Source organism: Sander vitreus, chromosome 4 (assembly GCF_031162955.1).
Source record: "Sander vitreus isolate 19-12246 chromosome 4, sanVit1, whole genome shotgun sequence".
NCBI lineage: Eukaryota > Metazoa > Chordata > Actinopteri > Perciformes > Percidae > Sander > Sander vitreus.
In genome coordinates, this window is record NC_135858.1 from 3,820,960 (window position 1) to 3,843,157 (window position 22,198).

At 41.3% G+C, this 22,198-nt stretch overlaps 1 protein-coding gene across 12 annotated transcripts in view; it reads left to right on the forward strand.

Annotated features, from left to right (window-relative positions):
• The window catches only part of foxp1b (forkhead box P1b), a 158,735-nt gene extending 146,108 nt beyond the window's left edge, over positions 1-12,627 (forward strand). For 11 of the 12 annotated variants that reach the window (XM_078247734.1, XM_078247735.1, XM_078247733.1 and 8 more), the window contains 8 exons: positions 1,033-1,116; positions 5,259-5,463; positions 5,673-5,749; positions 6,423-6,524; positions 7,714-7,835; positions 8,679-8,748; positions 8,970-9,136; positions 11,737-12,627. In XM_078247734.1, the coding sequence (XP_078103860.1) occupies positions 1,033-1,116; positions 5,259-5,463; positions 5,673-5,749; positions 6,423-6,524; positions 7,714-7,835; positions 8,679-8,748; positions 8,970-9,136; positions 11,737-11,881 (972 nt within the window). In that variant the 3' untranslated portion in view covers positions 11,882-12,627. Of the gene's footprint in view, positions 1-1,032; positions 1,117-5,258; positions 5,464-5,672; positions 5,750-6,422; positions 6,525-7,713; positions 7,836-8,160; positions 8,331-8,678; positions 8,749-8,969; positions 9,137-11,736 lie in introns of all 12 variants that reach the window. The other variant, XM_078247744.1, reaches the window with a different exon arrangement.
• The last annotated feature ends 9,571 nt before the right edge of the window (positions 12,628-22,198 follow it).

Genomic DNA, 22,198 nt, shown 5'->3' on the forward strand with positions numbered 1-22,198 from the left:
ACTTTTAACTGTTTGGCACCAACAATAAAACCCTTGGTGAAATGCCTGGGCAGCATAGTGTGGATAGGCGCTCAATGTTGAGTGACAGAACGGTTATTGGAGCCCACCGCAGAAAACGTTTGATAACTAGTGGGTTAAGTACGATTTACCCTATGTGTGATCTTTAATTGTCTTTTTCTGCGAGAAAGAAAAATCTGCAAGTCTACATTAAGAATGCACTTATGGAAAAATACTTGGTTAACTGTCATTCCATTAGGAGGTCCATGTAATGGCCAGTGTGTCATATGTGTGTCTGTGTGCAAATGGTGAACACTATGTTAATGTAAGCTTGCACTTATTTATAAGGATTACAGGGGAAAATAAAACCAACCATCCCATTAAACTGTGTTTTTATTAATTAGCTGCTGCTACACTTGTAAAGTAAATACAGCACAGATCAAATTTAATGCATTCCAGATTGTATGCAGCATTCACTTGTGGTTCAACTTTTAGCCACATAATACCCCAAAAAATACTGATAATAAATTTACTGTAGAACAGTTGTGGTTTACTGGATGTTAAACTTAAACAATGAGAGTTGAGTTGCTTAAACATTACACCACACCAACGTCCTGTTATTTCCACTCTGGTGGTGTATTATCCACAGGGATGGAGCAAAGCTTTATCAGACACAGACTTCCTCTACAAGCAGCCTATCACCATAATGTAAGCTGGCAGCTAAGACAGCGCTGAGTTTCAGACAGGTAGAAAGGGCCCGGGCCTGTTATTGGGATTGGGTTATATGAGACTTGGTATGTTTTAACCTTGAAGTGAAGACAGTAGTTAGGTTGCCTGAAGTGCAGAGTTATTGACAGCTTCCAAAAGCATTTTGAAAAACAAATTATTAGACGGTCCCAAGACAAAAAAGGATTGATTTGTTCAAACGTTGTAAAAGATGTCTTCTCTGCAAAAGGGATGTGTGGAATTAATAAAAGTATAGATTTATTTTTTTTGTTCACAAAAAATCTAATATGTTCTCTTTCCCCATTACAGCTATCGAAAGACAAAGAGCGTCTGCAAGCTATGATGACGCACCTTCATGTCAAGTCCACGGAGCCTAAAGCCACCCCACAGCCGGTGAGCAGCGACCCAGTCATACGTCTCTTTCTTGTCCCTCCCCCATCCTTTTGTTTGTCTTAATTGGCACACATGTATTCATTAATCCCTTCCTCCATCTTCTTATTTATCTGCTAAATAAAAACAGCTGTTCTCTTGAGGGAAGCAGTAAATATTGTTTGGACCACATCTGCTGACATCCGAGATTCAATTTGGTGTCTGTGATGAACTGGATGCACACACTGTTACAGCCCCAGAGAAGTAGTGCCTGTTTGGGCAGACAGGAAAGATGAGAATGCACAGGAAAATAAAAAATATAGCAATAATAACAGACTATATTTTATAAATAGGTATAATATGTCGTTTATTTTAAGAGCTTTTAACAGCAAAGTTACAGAGTGCTTTCCTGCCAGTTAACCTACAATATAAGAAACAACAAATTCATCCATGTAGAAAAATGGAGAAAAAAGACTGTGAATGAGACAATATCGCATGGTGAAACAATTGAAGCAACATATTAAAATTGTAATATTTCATGTAGGGGCTGAAAATAAGATATTATTATTAATTATATTATATGTAGAGATATCAGAAATGGGTTACTGATGTTGAAAGAAACATTCTAAGCTTAATGTAGTGTCAATTTAAAATATAGGTGGTAGTAGCACCTGCTGCTTTTGATTTTAATATAGATTTTTCTATGATAACAGGTGCTTTGCTGAGGACATTTAAATCCTCATTTGGGGTTTCAAAAATCGGCCATCTTTAAAAGTAATTAGTAACATTACATCAACGCTAATCTTAGGCCGAGGTGTAATTTAGTTTTACATTAAGTCAACTGTTTTTAACCGTGATTAAGTTGTAGTCTTAAGTTAAATGTTGTTTAAGGTTAAGTTTGGCAACAAAATAGACACCAAAATTAATTTAACATCTTGCAGGATGAGAAAAGAAACAAAAATGTCTTACTGGTGATTAACCAAAACATTCTGTAGGTGAACAACTGAAACTTTGAGTAAATGTACAAGCAGATTAATTTATTATCTTCTTGACACATTCCAGACATCATGCTTATCACTCTTAATATATGCCCTGCCATAAAGCCCACTGCTTAATCCATATCCTATAGGGGCAAGGGCTTAACATATGGCATTTAAGTGGCTGCGCTATTTTGTCATGTTTAAGAAGGGGCCTCACCACCATATTTCAGTCTGTATGACAGTTCATTCAGTGACCATTTCACAGCGAGAATCTGAAATCACGCTCACACAGAATGCACAATATGCATACAGGAGTCTCGTCTCTCAGCACACTGTGCGGCTTGGATCATTTATTTAGAGAGGCAGAGAGGTGGCTATTGACGTACCAACATAAACTGCCTGGAGATGTCGAGCGACAATAGACTGTCTGTCTGTTAAAGCTGCGTGTGTCACACACACTGATCGTGTAGATTAGAGTGCATATCGAGGGCTTTGACACGGGGACATTTGTATATGAAAAGTGGTAGGAGCGGCAGATAGCATCTTGAGTTCACTACCTCTCCTCTCTCCCCGGGGCCTGTGAGAATGGCTGTGTCAGAGCTCAGTGGTAATGCTCTCAAGGGGGCAAGCTGGGATTTTTATTCAAATAAATAGACTCCTATTCTCCAGCGCCACTTTGCGTGCTGTGAGCTGCTATGAAATGCTATGATAACTATGTCTGGCTTCGGCTGGATGAGTGGTGGACTTACACAGGTCAGGGCCCATGGCCCCACTGAGGTTTTAGTGATATTGCAGCATCAGAGGTGTCTACCAAAAAGAAATCTCCTTTAAGGAGATTCAGAATCAGAGTATTCTCAGAACTGACTGGAGATACAGCTGAATACTCTGAGATACTCTGAAGAAACAATTGTGTTCTTCCAGTAATTGCTAGTTCTGCTTTTCTGCTATTGCGTTTAATAAAGGCGTGTATAAGTAGCCAACTGTCATTGCAAAGTAGCCGGTTTACATTTAGTTATAATTAAAGACAAACAAACTGATACTGTGCATGCACAACGTCAAATGAATAGGATTCATTTTATTCTTCTGAGGTGGATGGGAGCGGGGGAAGATCAAAACCAAATGTGCCACATTAGCAATGCGTGTGTGTGTGTGTGTGTGTGTGTGTGTGTGTGTGTGTGTGTGTGTGTGTGTGTGTGTGTGTGTGTGTGTGTGTGTGTGTGTGTGTGTGTGTGTGTGTGTGTGTGTGTGTGGGTGGGTGGTTGTCTGCACTTGGTGTCACTAAGCATTCTTGTCAGAAATCTGACCTTTTACGCCATACATAATTAAGGAGGGACTTTTTGTTTATTTTCTTTTGCAGCTTGCCGAGTCAAAGCCAGTATAATTAGATCACCAATTACCATTTAATTAATTTCAGTCTGAAGTCTCATTTTGTCTAGGCACTGGAGTGAGCCCAAATGGTGAGGCAAACAAAGGCAAGGCTATTACCAGCCTGTCTGGCCTATTGTTGAAGCCTCTCTGTGTTTATGGCCAGGGAATATGGATGAAACATGAAACAAAGCCTGCTAATCCACAGGAAGAGAAGTCAACACCGCAGCCCCATTCTATTGATAGCATTGTGTCAGAAACACGCAAACCCAAGTGTGATTTATTTTGTTCATGATTTAGAATAACACGTCTTCGGCTACCGTTGGTGAGGATGTAGTCTACGTTTGTGGATCCCAGCAGTAATCCAAATTATTTGGGCAGACTCTGCCAAAAAGTCATAGTTCAGCCTCCAAAACATAAATAGACATTGTGAGGAGTTGGACACATGTCTGTTTAAGTGGGAGAATAAGAAATGTCGATCATTTTATTTAGAACAATTTGCAATTTTTTTTGTTAAAATACAATAACAAATAAAACAAAGACAGTGTCATGTCAACACTAAAATCTGGGGATGCCAATCTTGGATTTCTCATGTCTTTATTATTCCTGTTGGAAATTATTGTAATTGTAATAGAATGTGATATATTTGGTGGCTGAAAATAATCTGTGTTGCTGTGTACAGTCACTTTCACCTGTCGTCAAACGACTTGTGATCCCTCGTAATCATCAAATGATTTAAAAGATGAGATGTGTCCTCCCAACACTGTCTCCCTTTTTCTAGCTCTCCATTTCTCTCTCTGTATTTTCTCTGCTTTCTTTTTCTCACAGTCCGAAGTCATGTTTAATTTGGATACTGGCCTCCTTCGGCAAATTAGCAATTAGAACAATTTTGTGGGAATATGTATATGTGTCATTAGTTTTCCTGCCAATTAATAGCTGGATCAGGGGGTCAGGCTAGAATTTTCCACTTGACTGCTGCTCCAGTATGGAGGCTTGGCGCTTGGCTCGGAGCCGCCACAGCTGCTGGAAGCAATGCTATACCTTTGGAGCACTTGCCATAATTAGTTTACCTTGTAGCCATTATTACTTAAAGCCCTCCTCCTCCTTAGTCCACCCAACCCATCCGCACTCACAGGCTTCAGTGGTAAAAACCAAATATTCTCTGCATGAGGCTGTCCGTGGAAATACTGTGATGCCATCTTTACCACGGCCATAGTGGCTCTGATGATGGAGGTCAGTCAGATACAGTAGTTAATCATCAGATCACCTCCATAAGCAGCTCCTAATTAGAGTCCTCACAATACAATTTCAGCTTGTAATTAGCCCAGATTGGCTTCTTCCTCTGGCTGCCTTATTAGCGGGGCTGCTCAGCGGTAGGTGAGAATCACATGTCATTTTTCAGAGCTGTTGGGGCTGCCCATCTTCCCTTCTCCGCTCAACCCTCACTGGTTACCACGGCCCCACAGTGGGTAGATAAGGTGGGGGGTGTTGTCCAAACAGGACAAGAGGGACAAAAGATTAAACAAAGGCGGTGAAACAGAAAGCTGGAATAAGGGCTGACACGGCAGCAAGGGAGAGGGAGGAAGAAGAGAGCAGAGCGTAAAGAATAGAGGAGGTTGGGAGTGGAGGAGCGGTGCTCCGGGGTTGTTTTCCAAACGTTTAGCGAACGTTCATGGATCATCTCAGGGCCGGCCTGCAATTAGAGAGGAGATATGCATAGTCAATGAGGCGTCTGAGACACAGGGGTAATTAGAGAACTAACTGTGCTCCTGTCTGTCTCTCTGTGTCGCTCTGTTTGTTTGGTCTCGATCGGGGTTCCAGCTCAACCTGGTGTCCAACATCACATTGTCCAAATCGGCCCCCGAGGCCTCTCCTCCTCTGAGCCTGCCCCGGACCCCCACCACACCCACAGCACCTCTAACACCCCTGTCCCAGACCCACTCCGTCATCACAGCCAACAGCCTCCACAGCGTGGGACCCATGCGACGACGTTACTCGGAAAAATACAACATGCCCATCTCTCCAGGTACTGCAGGCTGAACACGCATACTCACATGTACAAATAAACACATGGAATCTTCCCCGTTCAATAACGCACATGACACGCAAACCACACATACTGTATACGCAACCTTGTAGTCATGCTAATATTTGTGTCACTAGTCAATGATTACTGTTGACACCTGATCATTTTATTCCACGGTGACACCGTTTGTGTATGTTCCCTGTGTGCAGATCTCAGTCAGAACAAAGAGTTTTACATGAATGCAGATGTTAGACCGCCGTTCACGTATGCCTCACTAATAAGACAGGTAAGGACTCTGCCTGTGCTTTTTAATGTGTCGATATTTTAACATCCTTCACACTTCCCAGTCATAGCAAGAAATAAAGCAGATATGCACTCAGCTATTTGGAAAGCCACAAACTGCATTTCTTCGACTTATTTCTCTGTTCCTTTCTTGTTAAATTTTCAAATGCAATTTAGACAGAGCCGCAGATTAACCATCTTCAAATGAGTGCAAGAATGCGTACGGGATTCAAAAAACAGCCACATATGACAATTGCATTTGATTAAGCATTTCAGTGGCTGTGATTATTACCAAATTCATTTCACACAACAGTAGGGATGAACCTGTTTTAAGATGGCCAGTCAATTATCGCTGGGCCGCAGTAATCTGGGATCTCAGGAATTAATCTGAGCCGGCCATAATTGCTGCCTTGTAATCTGCCTGAGAAATGTTTTCGCTTGCCCTTCATTTACACCCACAAAAGAAAATATATTCAAATCTGCCATTTTGAATAAGAAATGCAGAAGACTTCTATAAACAGAGCAAGCAGTACACTTTACATGGACAGTTTCTTTGCTGTTTGTCTTTGTTTTTCTCAAGAGAACACACAAACCTGCATGCCTCTTGTGAATTATTGATCATTTTGTGAAGGGAGCAAAATTGTAAATGTTTGTTTCTGTCACTGTTCCTCATCCAGGCAATTCTCGAATCTCCAGAAAAGCAGCTAACACTAAACGAAATCTACAACTGGTTCACACGAATGTTTGCATATTTTAGGCGCAACGCAGCGACGTGGAAGGTAATTTTGCTGTTCCTCTATTCTTCTTTAAAGCAGCACCAGAGGAGAAGGAGACATTGTGTTGATGTTGGGGAGAGTTAAATGATAGCCAGGCATAAAATCTTTATAAATGAACCTTTACCCAAACACATAACAATGCTCCACTTATTCTGTCCAAATGAACCACCCTTTAAACAAACATATGAACCACATAGAAAAACCAAGGAGAGGACTATGTGCATTCTTGTAAAAAAGAAAAGAGAGAGAGAGAGAGAGAGAGAGAGAGAGAGGGAGAGGAAAAATTAAACTGTTTCCCTCTTATATGTGGGGATGTTCTGTTGGTGGGTGGCATTAGTTCAACGTAGCCGTGCTCTGCCAATGACTCCTGGCTGAGCCCCTTGCACTCACTTCAGAAGGGAACACTCTGTTTTCAACCAGGCCACAAACACACCATGCACAACAAAAACAAAACAACAATCTTAAAAAAAAACAGGAATTACTGGGGTACAAACTTGTATTTGAATGAGGAAGACAGTGATGAAGCACTGAAAGCCTCTCCAAAGCCTTAGCTAATTTGTCACACACACACATACAGACACACACGCACTATCACCACCCTGCTCTACCCCCGTTCTCCATCAGCTCTTACTGACAGCCCTTCCATAGGGGCACATTGGTGTTATAACCACTGGATTCCACAACTCTCTCTCCACACACACACTTGGTATATACACGTGCACTCAGCATAGCTCCTGCAATAACAAAGGGATGATATATGCAGGTCTACTTTCATGCCTAAATGATTTGGATTGGACGCTGGATTTAACTTTTAATAGGTCTTTTATTCTCACATTGTAATGGGGAAATGACCAGAACCTTCTCTAGTCAGTGCAAATATGATGAATAGTAGTGTTCGGTTTCTATATCTTACGGATCAGAAAGTGCAGCTTCATGAATTGTAAGAAAAAAGGATGTCACTAACTCTATTGCCATGGAAACCAAGAAATATTTGTGTCTTGTTTAAGTCATTTAAAATTTCAGGACCATTTACTGCCAATAACAATCTGGTTTATGTATTGTTTTCATTCAGGTTTTGTCCAGTGCCAAAATATTTCTTCTTTGATATGAGATTTTTCTTTCCCATGCAGACATGTTTACTGTTCTGATAGCAACCTTTTCTTCTTTCTCTTTGTTTTTACACCAACTGCAGAATGCAGTCCGGCATAATCTTAGTCTTCACAAGTGTTTTGTGCGAGTAGAAAACGTAAAAGGGGCTGTGTGGACAGTCGACGAAATAGAGTTCCAAAAGAGACGGCCTCAAAAGATCAGTGGGTAGGTTTGGCCTTTTTGAGCCGTGACCAGCATCTGTCTCACCTTTTACTGATGGGAAGAAGATCCTACTACTGCTGCTGCTGCTCCATCTCATTGTCTGTGTGCCATAACCTCCAAAGTCCCTGCTTGCTTTGGTGTGCCTCCCCTTCATGCTCTCAGAAGCCTTTTGGTGATGCCTCATAGCCTACGATGGCTTATTCTCATTGTGATCCTCACCCTCTCCTCCCTGTGTCTGTCTGTCTGTGTGCTCGTCTTCTGTCTGTCCTGTCGATCACTGCATCTGCATCTGGCCGTCTCCCCCTTCCCCGCTGGTTTGCTTTCCCAGGGTGCCATTCGCACCAACCTTTCCCTGCATAAGTGCTTTGTGAGAGTAGAGGATGAGTTTGGGTCCTTTTGGACTGTTGATGATGAGGAGTTTAAACGCGGCCGCCACATACAGCGAGGCCGTCCTCGGAAATACGCCGCTGATGAGAACTTTGATGAGCTGCTCGTACAGTAAGCACTTCCGCCTGCCCTGCAAACTTCCAGAGGCCCAGCCCCCTCTGCATGCTCCCCCCTCAGTGTTGTCATCATGCTTTTTGTGTTGAGCGTCATGCATCATGCTATCACAGGATCTGCCTCCATCCACTTATTCTTTCTTCTCAAAGTGTTAAAGATAGTTGTGTGGTGTTGTCAAGTGATTGAACATCTTAGAAGTATAGCCACATTACTACACCAGTAAATGTATTTAGTTCTTATACAAAGTGCATCGATTTCTTTTTATGAAATCAGATACTGTAGCTAAGGAATGCATGCTTGGTGAGACATGGGTTTGTGGTTCTAATTAAATTTGTCTTTTTGCAGAAGTCCAGCCTTAGTGAAGAACATTCAGACCAGCTTGGGCTATGGTCCGACCCTCTCTGCTGCCTTCCAGGTAAAAAAATGAATTAAAAAAAGTGACCTCATCTTTAGCTGCCTCACTCAGAACTTTTAAAGACCGTAAATAACAAAAGTCTCTCTCCATCTCATACGGCCAGTCGCCTACTCCTTGTTTTTAAGAGGATGTACTGGTGTGAAAAGAGTGATGGGCAACTGAGAAAGTGCTGACAACCCTCTTCCGTTTCACAATGTAATGCTTCGGGCTTTGCTTTTCAGGCTTCAATGGCAGAAAACAACATACCTCTATACACTACTGCTTCCATTGGAAGTCCCACCCTCCACTCCCTGGCTAACGCCATCCGTGAGGAGATGAATGGAGCGATGGACCATGGAAACAGCAACGGCAGTGACAGCAGCCCGGGACGCTCGCCCCTGCTAGCTATGTGAGTGGCACACACGCTTTCTATCTCCAACACAGTCTGTGTAAGAAAAGAAAAGAGAGGAAAAGAGTTTCAGATGCTTACTCCACTGAGACATCAACACTCTAAATAGATTTAGACAGAAAATGATTTCAATTCCCACCCAATGTGCTCTAAAATGGCCCAATACATGGCATTAGATGAAACAGAAACAACGAGGACAATAAATAAAGTAAAGAGGGATGATATTGGAGTGGTGTGCGGGGTCATGGCCAGAGCTGTGGCTGGCCTCACTGCAGAAAAAGGAAACTCCACCTTTTCGAAGGAAGAAAAGACCGGAGCCCCTCTGTTGTTTTAACATTGAGTTTATGAACTCTACTTATGTGTCATGCTGTCCGTCTAAGTCCCGCCATAATCAGCATTCCAATTTGTTCAAATATTTACAAAATGCCAGAACGCAGAGTGACAGAGCTGTTGGCTCCGACACGGTGAAACATGAACTGCATTCAGAAACGCCTCTGAGCCGCTGAAAAGAAAAACAACACAAAAGCATAATTAGTCTGGAGGACATCATCCAAGATTCTCGTGTAGGAAAGTTGCGGTCGGCCTGGAAACCGCAGCTCCCCGTTTACTTGTTGTATAGGAGTGTCTGCTAAGTTGTTTGAAGCCTAAAATAATACAGCACACGCTGCATCGTTTCCAGATGTGGGGGCAGACCACCGACTCGGGGATGGCCTCCTGAAATGTCTGAGCTTGGGGGAAATTCTGCCTGAAAACAAAAAAGGTGCAGTAATGAGCTCCTGGCCAAATGGAGGAAAGTGCCATCCCTAATCACTGTGAACATAGCTCTGAGCATGGCTGTGGAACAGGAAAGGCAGAGACAGGATGGGTGTGCTGGCCTAAAGGCAGCCTGCTTCTCCCTCTGCCCCTCTGCTTCTGTCTTTAGGCTGATGGAGCTCACAAACTCCTTCTCCATAATTATGTCTATAAGCTTTATGCAAGCACAAAATGAGCAAAATCTGTTTTCTTTTGCTTTTAAAGAAGTTTATTCTCGTATTAACAAAACATACCCGGTGTTTCTTGCCTACAGATTGAGCATTAAATGTAACATACCGCACAGCACCATCACTGGGAGGCTTCTCTTGCTCAGAGATTAAGAAATAATTAAAAAGAAATATCCCTGTATTCCACATACAAGTTCATCACCACTGTTCAGTTGTAACGTGTTTTTCACATGTGCCAGTGTGCTGCTGGTTGACAGGGCACAGCGTTTCAACACTGCAAAGAAACCCGTGCACTTCTCTTTAAACAGCCAGATGAGAATCAGGTATCCAGAGAAGGTTAATTATAGGCAAAGTGTAGAATCAGCATGCAGTTCAATAGCATAATAATAACAATTTCATGTCTGCCCTGCAGCCACAGAGTCAGACCTGAGGCAACGGCACTTGTGGAGTTACTTTGATGTGAAAATGATAGAAAAGCTGACTTTACTCTTTCCCCTTTTTTAAATTCACACGGAAACATGTCAGTTCATTAGCATGTGAGTTTCTCCATCACAATAGTTGCAAATCACACGAGACATCCTGGTGTGAATAAATGAAATGCGGGCTTTGGTGATGAAGAATGTGGCACTTGTCCCTTGTTGTTGTAGTAAATGAGCCCGGTGCCTCATCCTGACACCGCTCTACCTCTACTACAGCAGCCTGGCACCGCGGCCGGTTAGAGCGGCATGTCCCTTGCAGCTGCTCATAATGCTTTTCTTTTTTTCTCCTCCTTTCTGCCACAGCCAGGCCTCCTCTCTCCCTCTGCTTTATTCCTGCTCTGTTTCTGTAATGAGAAATTTGGCAGATCTCATCTCTTTAGTGGCTCTTTTGCCCAGGCTGTGAGCTGGGGGGGGGTTCATGTTTTTCGCCTTGTTTACAAGTGACAGCGTTATTATTCTCATAAGGGCTCTGTTTCTTATCACAGTGTTGTGCCGAATGCGCCGCTGCTGCTCTCCTCGCGCGCCTCTCCTGCCAGCGCTTTTCTTCCCTTATTGACACTTGCTTGAAAATATGCATTAATTCTGGAGTTTAAAGCATGTACGGCAGTGTCTGGTCGCTGTGTTTGCTTGAAGTTGATTAATGATAGAAGCCAGCTCGGGGTCGTCCTCTGGAGACCCGCCTCGCAGGTTGTGCATGTTAACGAGCAGGAAGGGGAACACACAGCGCGCCGCTGATCCTCCGCCACCAGGAGGCTGACAACGGCAGCCCACTCGCTCTGCAGAGTACATTCTCTCCTCTCCTCGTCTCACGTTGTTAATCTTCCTCATTTATCAATTCTAAGTGAATACCCTGTTGTCGGTTGCCATGAAAATAAAAAGCCTGCAGCTTTGGCGGGATTGGAATACCTCAAAAGAAAGCTGAAATTATCATCAGCACCAGTGAGGCCCCCACTCGCAGTCTCATTGAAGCCAGACATTTGTTTTTGTTCCCCTGTTTCTTTCGTTATAAACAGAATCAGCACAGGTCTGTATCATTGTGTGCCTGCGTGTGTGAAAGGTTATAAAAAAAGAAAAAAAGGATTTAAGAAAGTTAAGGATAGCAGAACTGGAGCCATATTTTTTCTTTCTTCTCCTCCTCCAGGCATCACATCAGCGTTAAGGAGGAACCACTGGACCCCGAAGACCACGAAGGGCCCCTCTCCCTGGTAACGACTGCCAATCACAGTCCAGATTTCGATCACCACAGAGATTACGACGACGACCAGGGCCACGACGACATGCTGTAAGGCTAGTGCCGCCCCTCGCCCGGCCTCAGAGGCAGAGGCAGTCTGGGTCATCTGGGAGACTGAAACGCTCCGCAGATAACAAACACTGAACTGCAGTCTCAGCCACTGATGACAGCTCTCAAATGTCTCCGAGTTAACTTTTTAGTGCCATTACAATACCTAGCAAGAACACACACACAAAAACCCAGAATACGCCCCCACATGAGGGATTTTTTTCTTTCTCTCTTTCTACTTTTGATTTAAGTAAAGCTTAAAAAGTGAAACTTCATTTCTACTCATGTGCGGGATGGACTTGTTTGGTACGGCGGCGACGTGCTCGTGGTCAGAGACCCTCGCCGTGCAGCCAGGACGGACTGCACTCAGCGGACTGCAAGAGGGGTTGTGTCTCTCCCCAACCCACCCCCTCCGCTCTCTCTCTCTCTCTCTCTCTCTCTCTCTCTCTCTCTCTCTCCCCCTCTCTCTCTCCCTCCCTGACTCTTTCAGACACACACATCTGACCACAAACTCAAGAGAGAGAGAGAATGACTGACGTTTAATTTACACCGTGTGTGTGTGAATGCAGCAAGTGCGGACTTCTGTACATTGTCACTGCCTTCAACACTTCTCATTGGTTTGAGTCCATCTAGGGTGGGAACGATGTTGTTTTTTGTTAGGGTGTATTTTTTGTTGGGGGGGGGGTGAGAGGTTATAAAATATCAACATAATGTGTCTTTTCCATTCAATGCTGTTATTGATGTTGCATCTTTTTCTTTAACTGATCAGACCTCATGCCCATACTGTGGAGATTCTGTGTGGTCAGCACTTGATGATGAATGTTTATGATGTCCTTTCATGTTCTTTTAAACACACACATGAAGCAGAATGTCCCATAAGTAGTAGTTTTCATTTATTCTACAATCTTCAAAAGAAAAGTCACCACGCTGACATGTAGCCCGCCCCCTCACCCCCTCGTTCCTCCCCCTCCCCCTTCTGCTCATGAAGTCCATTGGCAATGCACTACTCATAATGAAGGCTCTCTCCACGCATCAATGAAGTTTAATTTAAGATGCGAATGAATGACAGAGAAATCATGCAGGTTATGATTTATCCTTATGAAATTATACTTCAAAACAGCCCCTCACAGCAGAGCATGTTGAGCTGCAACAGAATTTCTGATCGCTTACAAGCTCCGGGTTTTTTAAAGCAAAATGAAAATGTCAGGTGTGTGCCAGAGAGATAATGATTTAGACCAACTAATTGTAATTCCTGAACACAACTGCCATTGTGAATCAAACGTGTCTGCCTTTTCCTCGCTGTAATTTCATTCCGTGCTTAAAGATAAACGTGCATTCCCTGTAGTTTTATTTGTATCACGGGCATGACCAGTTTTAAGTTTTAGTGAGTGTTAAAAATTGCACAGCAGATGAAAATGCTCACTTTCTTTCATCAAGGTTAAAAATCCCCTGACCTGCAATAAGACCTAATTATTGCACATTCCAGCATTTGACAGCCATCATAAAGGGCCCACACATACAGTACATGCCATTTAAGGAATGTGGATACCTCGATGTTCAATGTCACCCAAAAAGCCAATAGTTGTAGTCCACAGCATTGGACCGAGTGGAATCCACATGTAGTTTAGTGATGCAGCAACAACAAGTCCAGCTTTGGTAGGGAGTTCAATTTTACAGAGACCATGAAATCCAAGACTGCAATCAACCACTTTTTATTTTTATTTTTTTATTTATTATTAGTATTATTTTATGTTTTATTTGGCTTTTTTTCTTTAGTTGTTGATGTGTTTAAATATCTTGTTCTGTGACTACCAAAGATAAACTACAAAGTCAATGTTGTTTGTTCCATGCAATAGCAGATAAGGCCAAATAATATCTCCTCCGTTCTCTCCCATTGGACGATCTCAGCATATCGAGCCGATGGCAGATCGAATCGAAGGACTTGCTCCTCAAACTGGTGTTTTCATTCATTTTTATAAAAACCAAAGGGGGTGTATCGAACAGGACAGCTGCAGTAATGTTTGCAGTGACCAAAACTGAAAGGGAGGCGCTGACAGTCTGACTACACGATGACCAAATTAGGGAAACTTTTTGTCTTTGGGCCAGTGAGTGGAAAAGGGAGCTTTTTGGTCAGGAGCAGATATGAACATAAAGGGTATGTAGATTAAGTCGATGAGGAAAAAAAATATACTGGTAAATGGAAAAAGCTTTGCAGAGAACAATGTGAAACAGATTTTATACTTCAACTGGACCACACAATGATTCAATGTTTCTCTTCTTTTATTCCTTATTCATTTGTATCCTTTAAATATGATTGTATGCCACTCTTTAGGGGTTTTAGCGTTATTTGGAAAGACTTTATGATTGTGTTCAGTTTCTGTCAATTTATTACTTTTTATATTAAAAAAAAAAACACTCCTGTCAACTAATAAGCTGGGTACAAGGTACTTTATGGCAGTTATTGTTACTATTATGATATTTTTAAGTTCACCGCTTATTAACTAAAAAGGAAAAGGGCAATCTGTGGTTTCCAGAAGTTGTATTTAATATCCAGGCAGCTGTGGGATGGGTCAGTCACAGCCAGGCTAAGATCGTGAGAACAGGGGCGAGCTCATCCACAAACCCCAAGTCATGTGGCTGGTTTGTTTGGTATTCAAAAAGGAGGAAAAGCGCTGGTAGATTAGAACATTCTCAGCATGTGTAGCTCGACATTACTAAAGATAACAGCATGAGAAAACCGTTTGTACGCATACCTCAGTTCAAACCTATAGGGAATGATTCAATTAAATGAGAAGAAAATAAACAAACATTTCACTCAGTTGCACTTAGTTGTATGTCTTGCATGTGTAGTCCGATACTGTAGAGAGAAAACTGAAAAAAAAAAAAAAAAAAATGAAATTAGAGCTTGTTTATAGTAAAGGTTTCATCCTTTTTTTAGTTTTTTGCCAAACCAATCCAAACCTCAGTCCTTTTGTTCATGGAAACATCACCCAGCTGTGTGTGGCACCATTCATCCTGTCAAGGTCTGTTCTCTGATGTACTGATGGGTTGTTTTAAGGGCGTTCCAATATTCGGTTGTACATACATGTCGCTATAGCCTATGTCTTTTTCCTGTCTTTTCCTCGCTCTCCTTTTTTTTTCTTTTTCTTCTTTTTTTTTTTTTTAAGATCAAAAATACATTTGTGTTATGATGTTTGCTTTATCGCGACTGCTTTGTATTAACTATGAAATCGCTATGAGAAAAACTGCTGTATGTATTGGAATAGCAAACTGTGCTGCAAATGTATTTTACTTAGTAATCCTTGCTTTAAAAAAAGAAAATGAAAAAAAAATCACATCATCCACGCAGACATGGGTGAGGTGGGCAGGGGCAGGCTGGGGGGGGAGATTATCCCCGATTTTGGATTTTAAACTGTAATATAGAAAACAGACTTTTCTCTGTTATCATTGACCTAAGCATTTTGTACAGATTTTTTCCCTCTTTGTGTTAAGCTGTTTTTTGATACTTCCTTTTGATGGTCCAACCACTGCCTTCTGTGGCTGTATGTTAAAGATTACTGCTCTGAGAAAAGGGCAGACAGGTATATTTCCTCCACAAGACGGAGATATCTTGCATGACTAATCCCAGGGTCACAGAGATGGGGAGGGGGGGGGAGAGGGATATGTTTTAAGTGGTCAGTAATAATATAAGGGTGTATCAATCTAATGATATTTTATATGAAATTAATAGGAAAATGAAAAAAAAAAATGCAGTGCCAAGATGTAAAGAATATTGTTAAATGCTGTTTTTATTGTTTGAAAAGTTAATTTCACACACGCATCAAAGATGTGTTCTCATCCATGTCATGTAGGTAAAACACACATTTTGTTTGGCATCAAGATATTTATATTTTTTATCTCAAGGGTCATTGTAAATGAGTCAAACCAAGCACAGCAGGCAGGTCAAAGGTTAGACGCTGCTGGAGACTAACGTCCTGGACACTGGCCGTGTGGCATCGGATCCCCCAAACATCACACACTGGCACCTGAGCTAAAAACGCCATTGTTTCATCCATCACCAAACATCCAGCCTGCTTTCATTCCATCCCCCTCTTTCTCCCTCTCTCTCATCAGACTTTGGTTTTCTGCAGATGGAGGTGGAGGGAGGGAGGGAGGGAGAGAGAGAGAGAGAGAGAGAGAAGGGAAAGGAGGGGGTAGCCCAGGAGCTGTCACGGTGCTCTCATCCTGCAGCAGCTTTTCTTTTTCTTTCTCTTTCTTTTTTCTTTGAAGATGTACTCTGTAGTTTCTTTTTCTTTTTTATAGAGAAATATTATTGCTCATCACTTCCATCAGTCTGTAACCTCCTCATCATTCCTCGTCTGTCTGATGCAGACCACTCTGTTGTAGTCAGTGGCGATGACTGACGTGAGCATTCTAAACATGCAATAAAATGCTGGTTGTTCGGATCGTTTGCTCCAAGTCTCTCATTGTATCGCTTTTTGTACAGTGTGGCAACACAGAGCTGCACATTCTTACTGTATCCCTTGAACTCTAGTGCAGAATGCAGAATTAAGTAGTCATCTTAAGCCTGAATACATTTACTTTTTATTTTGACTTGCACATGAAAGATGCACTTTTTGCTGCAGGTATAAGGCTTTATAATGCAAAACACAGGCTTTGTGTTTAGCAGCCATCTACTGTAAAGTCAATCAACGCATCAAAAGTTAAGAGAATACATTTTCTGATTGACACAAACTCATATTACCAGATATATTACATAGAGCATGAATAAACTCCATCTCATTTTGGCCTGTAGAACTGTTTCATACAGACCTGTGTTTGTCATCTGCAGCAGGACTCTCATCTCAGCCTCAACATTAAATTATATCCTAATTAAAAAGAGACAGTTAAACTGTCTTTTCCTAACAGCAATTTAGGTAACTGCATTTGATAAGCTATAAATTGTAACAGCATTAAAATTCCAGAAATAATAGCGATATGGATTTGGTGACGGGAGCTAATGCTGATGACCAGGACTTGCGTTATTACGACAGAGGCACAGGTCATGTTGGCCACTAAACAGGAGACAGAGATCAAGTCTAAGCACTTTTAATCTTGTGAAACAAGCAATTACAAATAGTTGCATTGATTTGTTAAAAGGCTTTAGGTGACATAAATTGTTTCTTGCTTAGCTTATTGCTGGAAAACATAAATGTCAGGTGTATTATTAATTAAGGCCTTTGAAAGACATGATTTAATGGAAACGATATAAAATCACAAGCAATCTTTCTGTCGGCAGTATTTCACTGGAGGCTCAGGATTCATGTATATCAGTGTTGTTGTCATGACACTGATCAAAAACTGGATCAGATAACGTAGATCCAAGTTAGAGGGAACACACAGTAATGGAAGGTGTTTGTGTTTAAAGATCATCCAGAGCAGAAGCATTCCCATAAATTAGTCGCACAGTAACTTACAGAGAGGCATTAACATATAATATTATTATAGACCATAAAGGTGGATGAAACATTATAGAAACAGTGGGTCTCTGTGGATATATTGGTACAATGACATGATCAGCCAATACTGGCCCTCTACACCTAAATCTGAATCTTGCAGATCATTGACAACGCGCCAGTGGAACTTATACAAAACTTGATATTACCCATTTTTCACAAGCCACATTTTGACACTAAAATGGCATTTTTCCGACAGACTAATTAGGAGAAAATGTTTGAGACCTGTTTCTGTCTCAACAACAAACTCTCGCTAAATCTGGAGACACGGATAGGCTAACAATAGGCAATACGCCACAGATCTAAATCTACGACGTTCCACTTCCGGGAGTGCTCCGTTGCCGCTGGAAATTCCACCATATGCCACTCATTTCGGCCGCATGTCTGTTACCTTCCGCCTTCTTTGTGTTAAAATTTTAAACTCCGGTTGATTTCTGAAGACTATGGTGAACTGCTCCTCAGATCTCTGCAGGGTAAATCCAGACAGCTAGCTAGACTATCTGTCCAATCTGAGTTTTCTGTTGCACGACTAAAACAAACTTTGAACGTACACGTTCCACCAAAACAAGTTCCTTCCGGATGCTATTTTACAGCGACACCGGGGCTCCATCCGGTGCTTAGCACCGCCCAAGACGATTGTGATTGGTTTAAAGAAATGCCAATAAACCAGAGCACGTATTTCTCCCATCCTGGAATGCTGTGTGGACTAGCCAGACCCTCCTCCGCTGCGCTGTGGAGGAAGGTCTGGCAATGCAAGACTAGGCCACAGATAACTTAATTTTGTAAGGCTAAATATGGCTTTTAGCTGTGTAAATATCTAATGTTAGAAAAAGAAAATATAATAAATTATACAAACATAACTTTTTATTTTTCCACATGAAGTTCACCACACTTACAAACAAGGCCACGCCCACTTAGTAGACAGGAAGTGTGTACCGTTTCATACCATTGGGGCAGCTTGAATCTAGATCTGATCTTTAGTTATAGATAATCTTTGGTAATATCAGGAGACGTATGCATTTTCAATCCCACCAAATGAAAACATTAAAAATGTCTTTACACTAAATTAAAAATTGTGTTTTGTACAAGCGTTTATTGTGTTATTCTCTGAGTTGCACATTCAAACTTTGATGCAATCTGTTATTTTTAGCTCTAGAGATAGACTTTCAGCACATTCCCCAAACTAGCTATGTAGGAAGATGCAGTTCATATTCTAAATGGACTACAAAGCTGTGATTGGTTATTTTTTTCCAACCAAACTGCCATTAATGACCACAACACTAGATTTGTATCGCTGAACAAATCAGAGCCCATTTTCAAAATAAAAAATAAAAACATGAAAGGTTAGGCATAATAACTGCTCAGTCAAAATTCTGACTAATAATTTATATCAAGTTTTTACTTGGTATCTCAATATTTTGATTTAGCATATCATAACTTTGACCTATCATGACTATTTTTATTGTTACCATGCATAACGTTTTATCTATTTTTTTTTTCTTCCATACAATCCAGAGGTTTTGAGCCAGGCAATCTTTTCTTATGCTGTGACCACCACAGATGGATTTCTATCCAACTCAATGGTACTGAAGTGAGATATCTTAAAACCTGGGCAAATAAAACCAAAACTACCTACAAGCCTAGATACCACTGGAGGTAAACTGACCCTATTACACTCTTAATTTTCCTTATTAATCACAAATATTGCTATATGATCTATTTAAGTGATGCTCTCTTCTTCTCTGTTGTGCTCTATAGACACCAGACAGATCACCATTCATACAATTTTGCTCTGTTAGATTGCAAAAACCAACATGGATGTCCGTTGTTCACTTCATTCTAATTGAAGTGTGGCACAGCCTCATTCATTCACATAAGAGCTTCAGTCAAATAGTCGAAGCTGGCAAACTCCCAACATTGCAGTGAGGCAATTAGCAGTCCTGCAGTGTTTGTTATTCATGGTTTGATGTAAAAATGTGTTTATTAAGATGGGCTGCAGGCCCTGGTGTGCAATAGACCTGCTTGTAATTAGATTCCAATTATTTGTCTGTTTCTGATATTGTAAACTGGCACTTACCACATCAGTTAAATTGACACACTGCACTGCTTGGTTTACTCGGTAATTAAAATGTGTTCTGTTAATTAGATGATGACCACTTTATTCCAGGGCTCTTGTGTTTGGGCTCCTCGGCAGCTCGCTGTTTGGATCATGAGTTGCCAGACGCTTCCCTAATCAGCCCTTGTTTTGTTTCAATTACCACCTGCTGTTCAAAAGGCATGCCTCGCTGCCCCCACCCCTAAACACACACACACACACACACACACACACACACACACACACACACACACACACACACACACACACACACACACACACACACACACACACACACACACACACACACACACACACACACACACACACAACAATAACACAAGGCCTGCTTTACTACCAGCTCCAGCTCCAACACAACAATCAGTAATTTACAGCTGGGCCCACTTTCTTCTTTATTAGAATGCACAGCTACGTTTCTAAGAGAGTCCAAGCTATTAAAAGGGAACTAAAGGAAGATGAAAGTATAACGGTACTTATCACATCAGTTAGCAGGCCTCATGTGAGTAGCCAATGGAAATTATGCTCATTAAGTAAACAGGTGAGTTGCTCCTAGATGTCTCCTTCTCTTGGTAACAGAGGGTTAAGGGTGGGGGAGCTGTTGGATCCACTGAAGAGTATACTAACTGAACATGACTAAGAATACAATGCAGGTGCTGTAATAGGAACTGAATGTGGGTGTACTGTTGGTCAACTCGCTCATGTTGTTATAGCAACTCAAATTCCCAAATTACTTCTCTTCTTCTCTGAAAGCAGTTTCAGTTTAATATTTGGCTGTCAGGTGCAAGCATTACGTAAAGTTTATTCTTAATTTTGGAAATAATAGTTTGACAAACAATCCCAACTCAAGGTCCACTTCTTTGCTTTTTCCGGAGTTTTTAACCGTATTGTACGGTTTTCATCAGCGGGTGGAGTCAGCTCAGTTGGTATGGAGATAACAGGAGATCTGTTGACATGTGAGCTCATTAGTAGTTTCATTCATTACTTTTAGGACTAATAGTCTGTGTTGAGGCCAAGTCAAGACTGATATCACAGTAAATACAGACCAACTCCAGACTGTGCACACTTCTTTATACAGTAAATATAAGAATAAAAAGTCTGGTAATATACAATATTTGAAATAACCCAAACAAAAAATTGATAAATGTTGTGTGTGTATCAACTCTTACTATATCTTATTCCTTTGTGCCATAAAGCTCTACTGTTGCCAAATACCCCCAAATGCCCCAAATACTTAATTAGCCAGTTATCTTGAGGAAGCCTGGGAGAAGAGAAAAAATCTCTTACTGATATAGATATTTGTTTGTATGTACTGTTTTTTTATTTTGTATAAATATCTTTTATGTGTTTTTAGTTTTCTGTCATTCGTGTATTTCTCCACATGATACATACGAGACCGGAAGATGTCTGTTAAATAGTGGTGTCTTGTTATCCCATGTGGGATGGGTCAAATGTTTGGCATGACACAGAAAGAAAACAAAACTAACAAACTACTAGTACACCAAATATGTATTAATCCACAGCTGAAAATAGTCCCTTACAAGTGTACTGCTACTCCTCTTTGATGGCGCCTTTTAAAACTCATACATCTTCAGTAGGAAGCTTAGGGCTTAGGGTTGAGTGCCACAAACAGCATTGAGAGCTGGGACTTGTTGACAATAACAAAATATAGAGCTTAAAGGAGTTTTTTAAGGACAGATTTAGATAATGGGTTTTGTGCCATCCAGCATCCAGATAGTATACACCCTACCTGACATACTGCATAGCAAATTTAACTTAGATTTGATTGAGAGAAAGAAACTCCAAATCAATAATATTGCCCATTTTTTATGTTTTAAGGTGAAAATCGAGTCAAGGCATGAGACTTGGGCTGCAGCCCTGTCACCATCAGTATATGATGTACTGCATCATCACTTATAACCTGACCATGTGGAGCGGGTGTGGAGAGCAGAGCCTCCGGTTGATCCTGGTCCGCTGTAAACAAAGTGACTCCCACGGAGAACTGCACTCACTGTCTGACCTGCACTCATGTGCCAGCATCCAGCATTACTGTAAGAATTGTTTTGTTTGAATAATTGAAGGGATGCAAAACAACATGAATAATTGCGTCTCGCTCTCGCACTTTGTGTCATAGTGAATTAACAGAGAAGTGGCTGCTGCTGGGAGATGATTTCTGATCAGGTGGGAAAAAGAAGAAGAAGAAAAAAGAAGAAAAACAAGCTACTGATTAATAGTCTGGTTTCACATAGCTTTCATTTTGGAGTCTTAATGTTTTAAGACTGAAACACGGTTTTACATAGAAAAACATTTACATTTTTAAAACCGTAAAGCAGGGGTCTTCAACGTTTTTTAAGTCAAGGACCCCTTAACTGAGAGAGAGATGGAGCAGGGACCCCCTACTACATATATTGTATAAAATGAGTTGCATGTTAAACTGGGCCTACAATAACGTTTGGGTGGCCTAAAGCCTTCATGCATACCTTTTTAGTGTGTAATACTAAGCTATTAAATAATTGTTGGCATTATTTTATAAATCATGTTTTAATGTTAAACATAAATGTGGCAGAGGGAATCCTTGGGGTTAACTGTATCTGTGGATGGCTACCTTAGTAACTACCTTACCTAAAGGGCAGTAAGCATATCAATAATGTATTGGGGGGGTACCCAAAGGTAACAAATCTGTTAACATGTTGGTAGAGCTTAAGAAGTGCTGGTA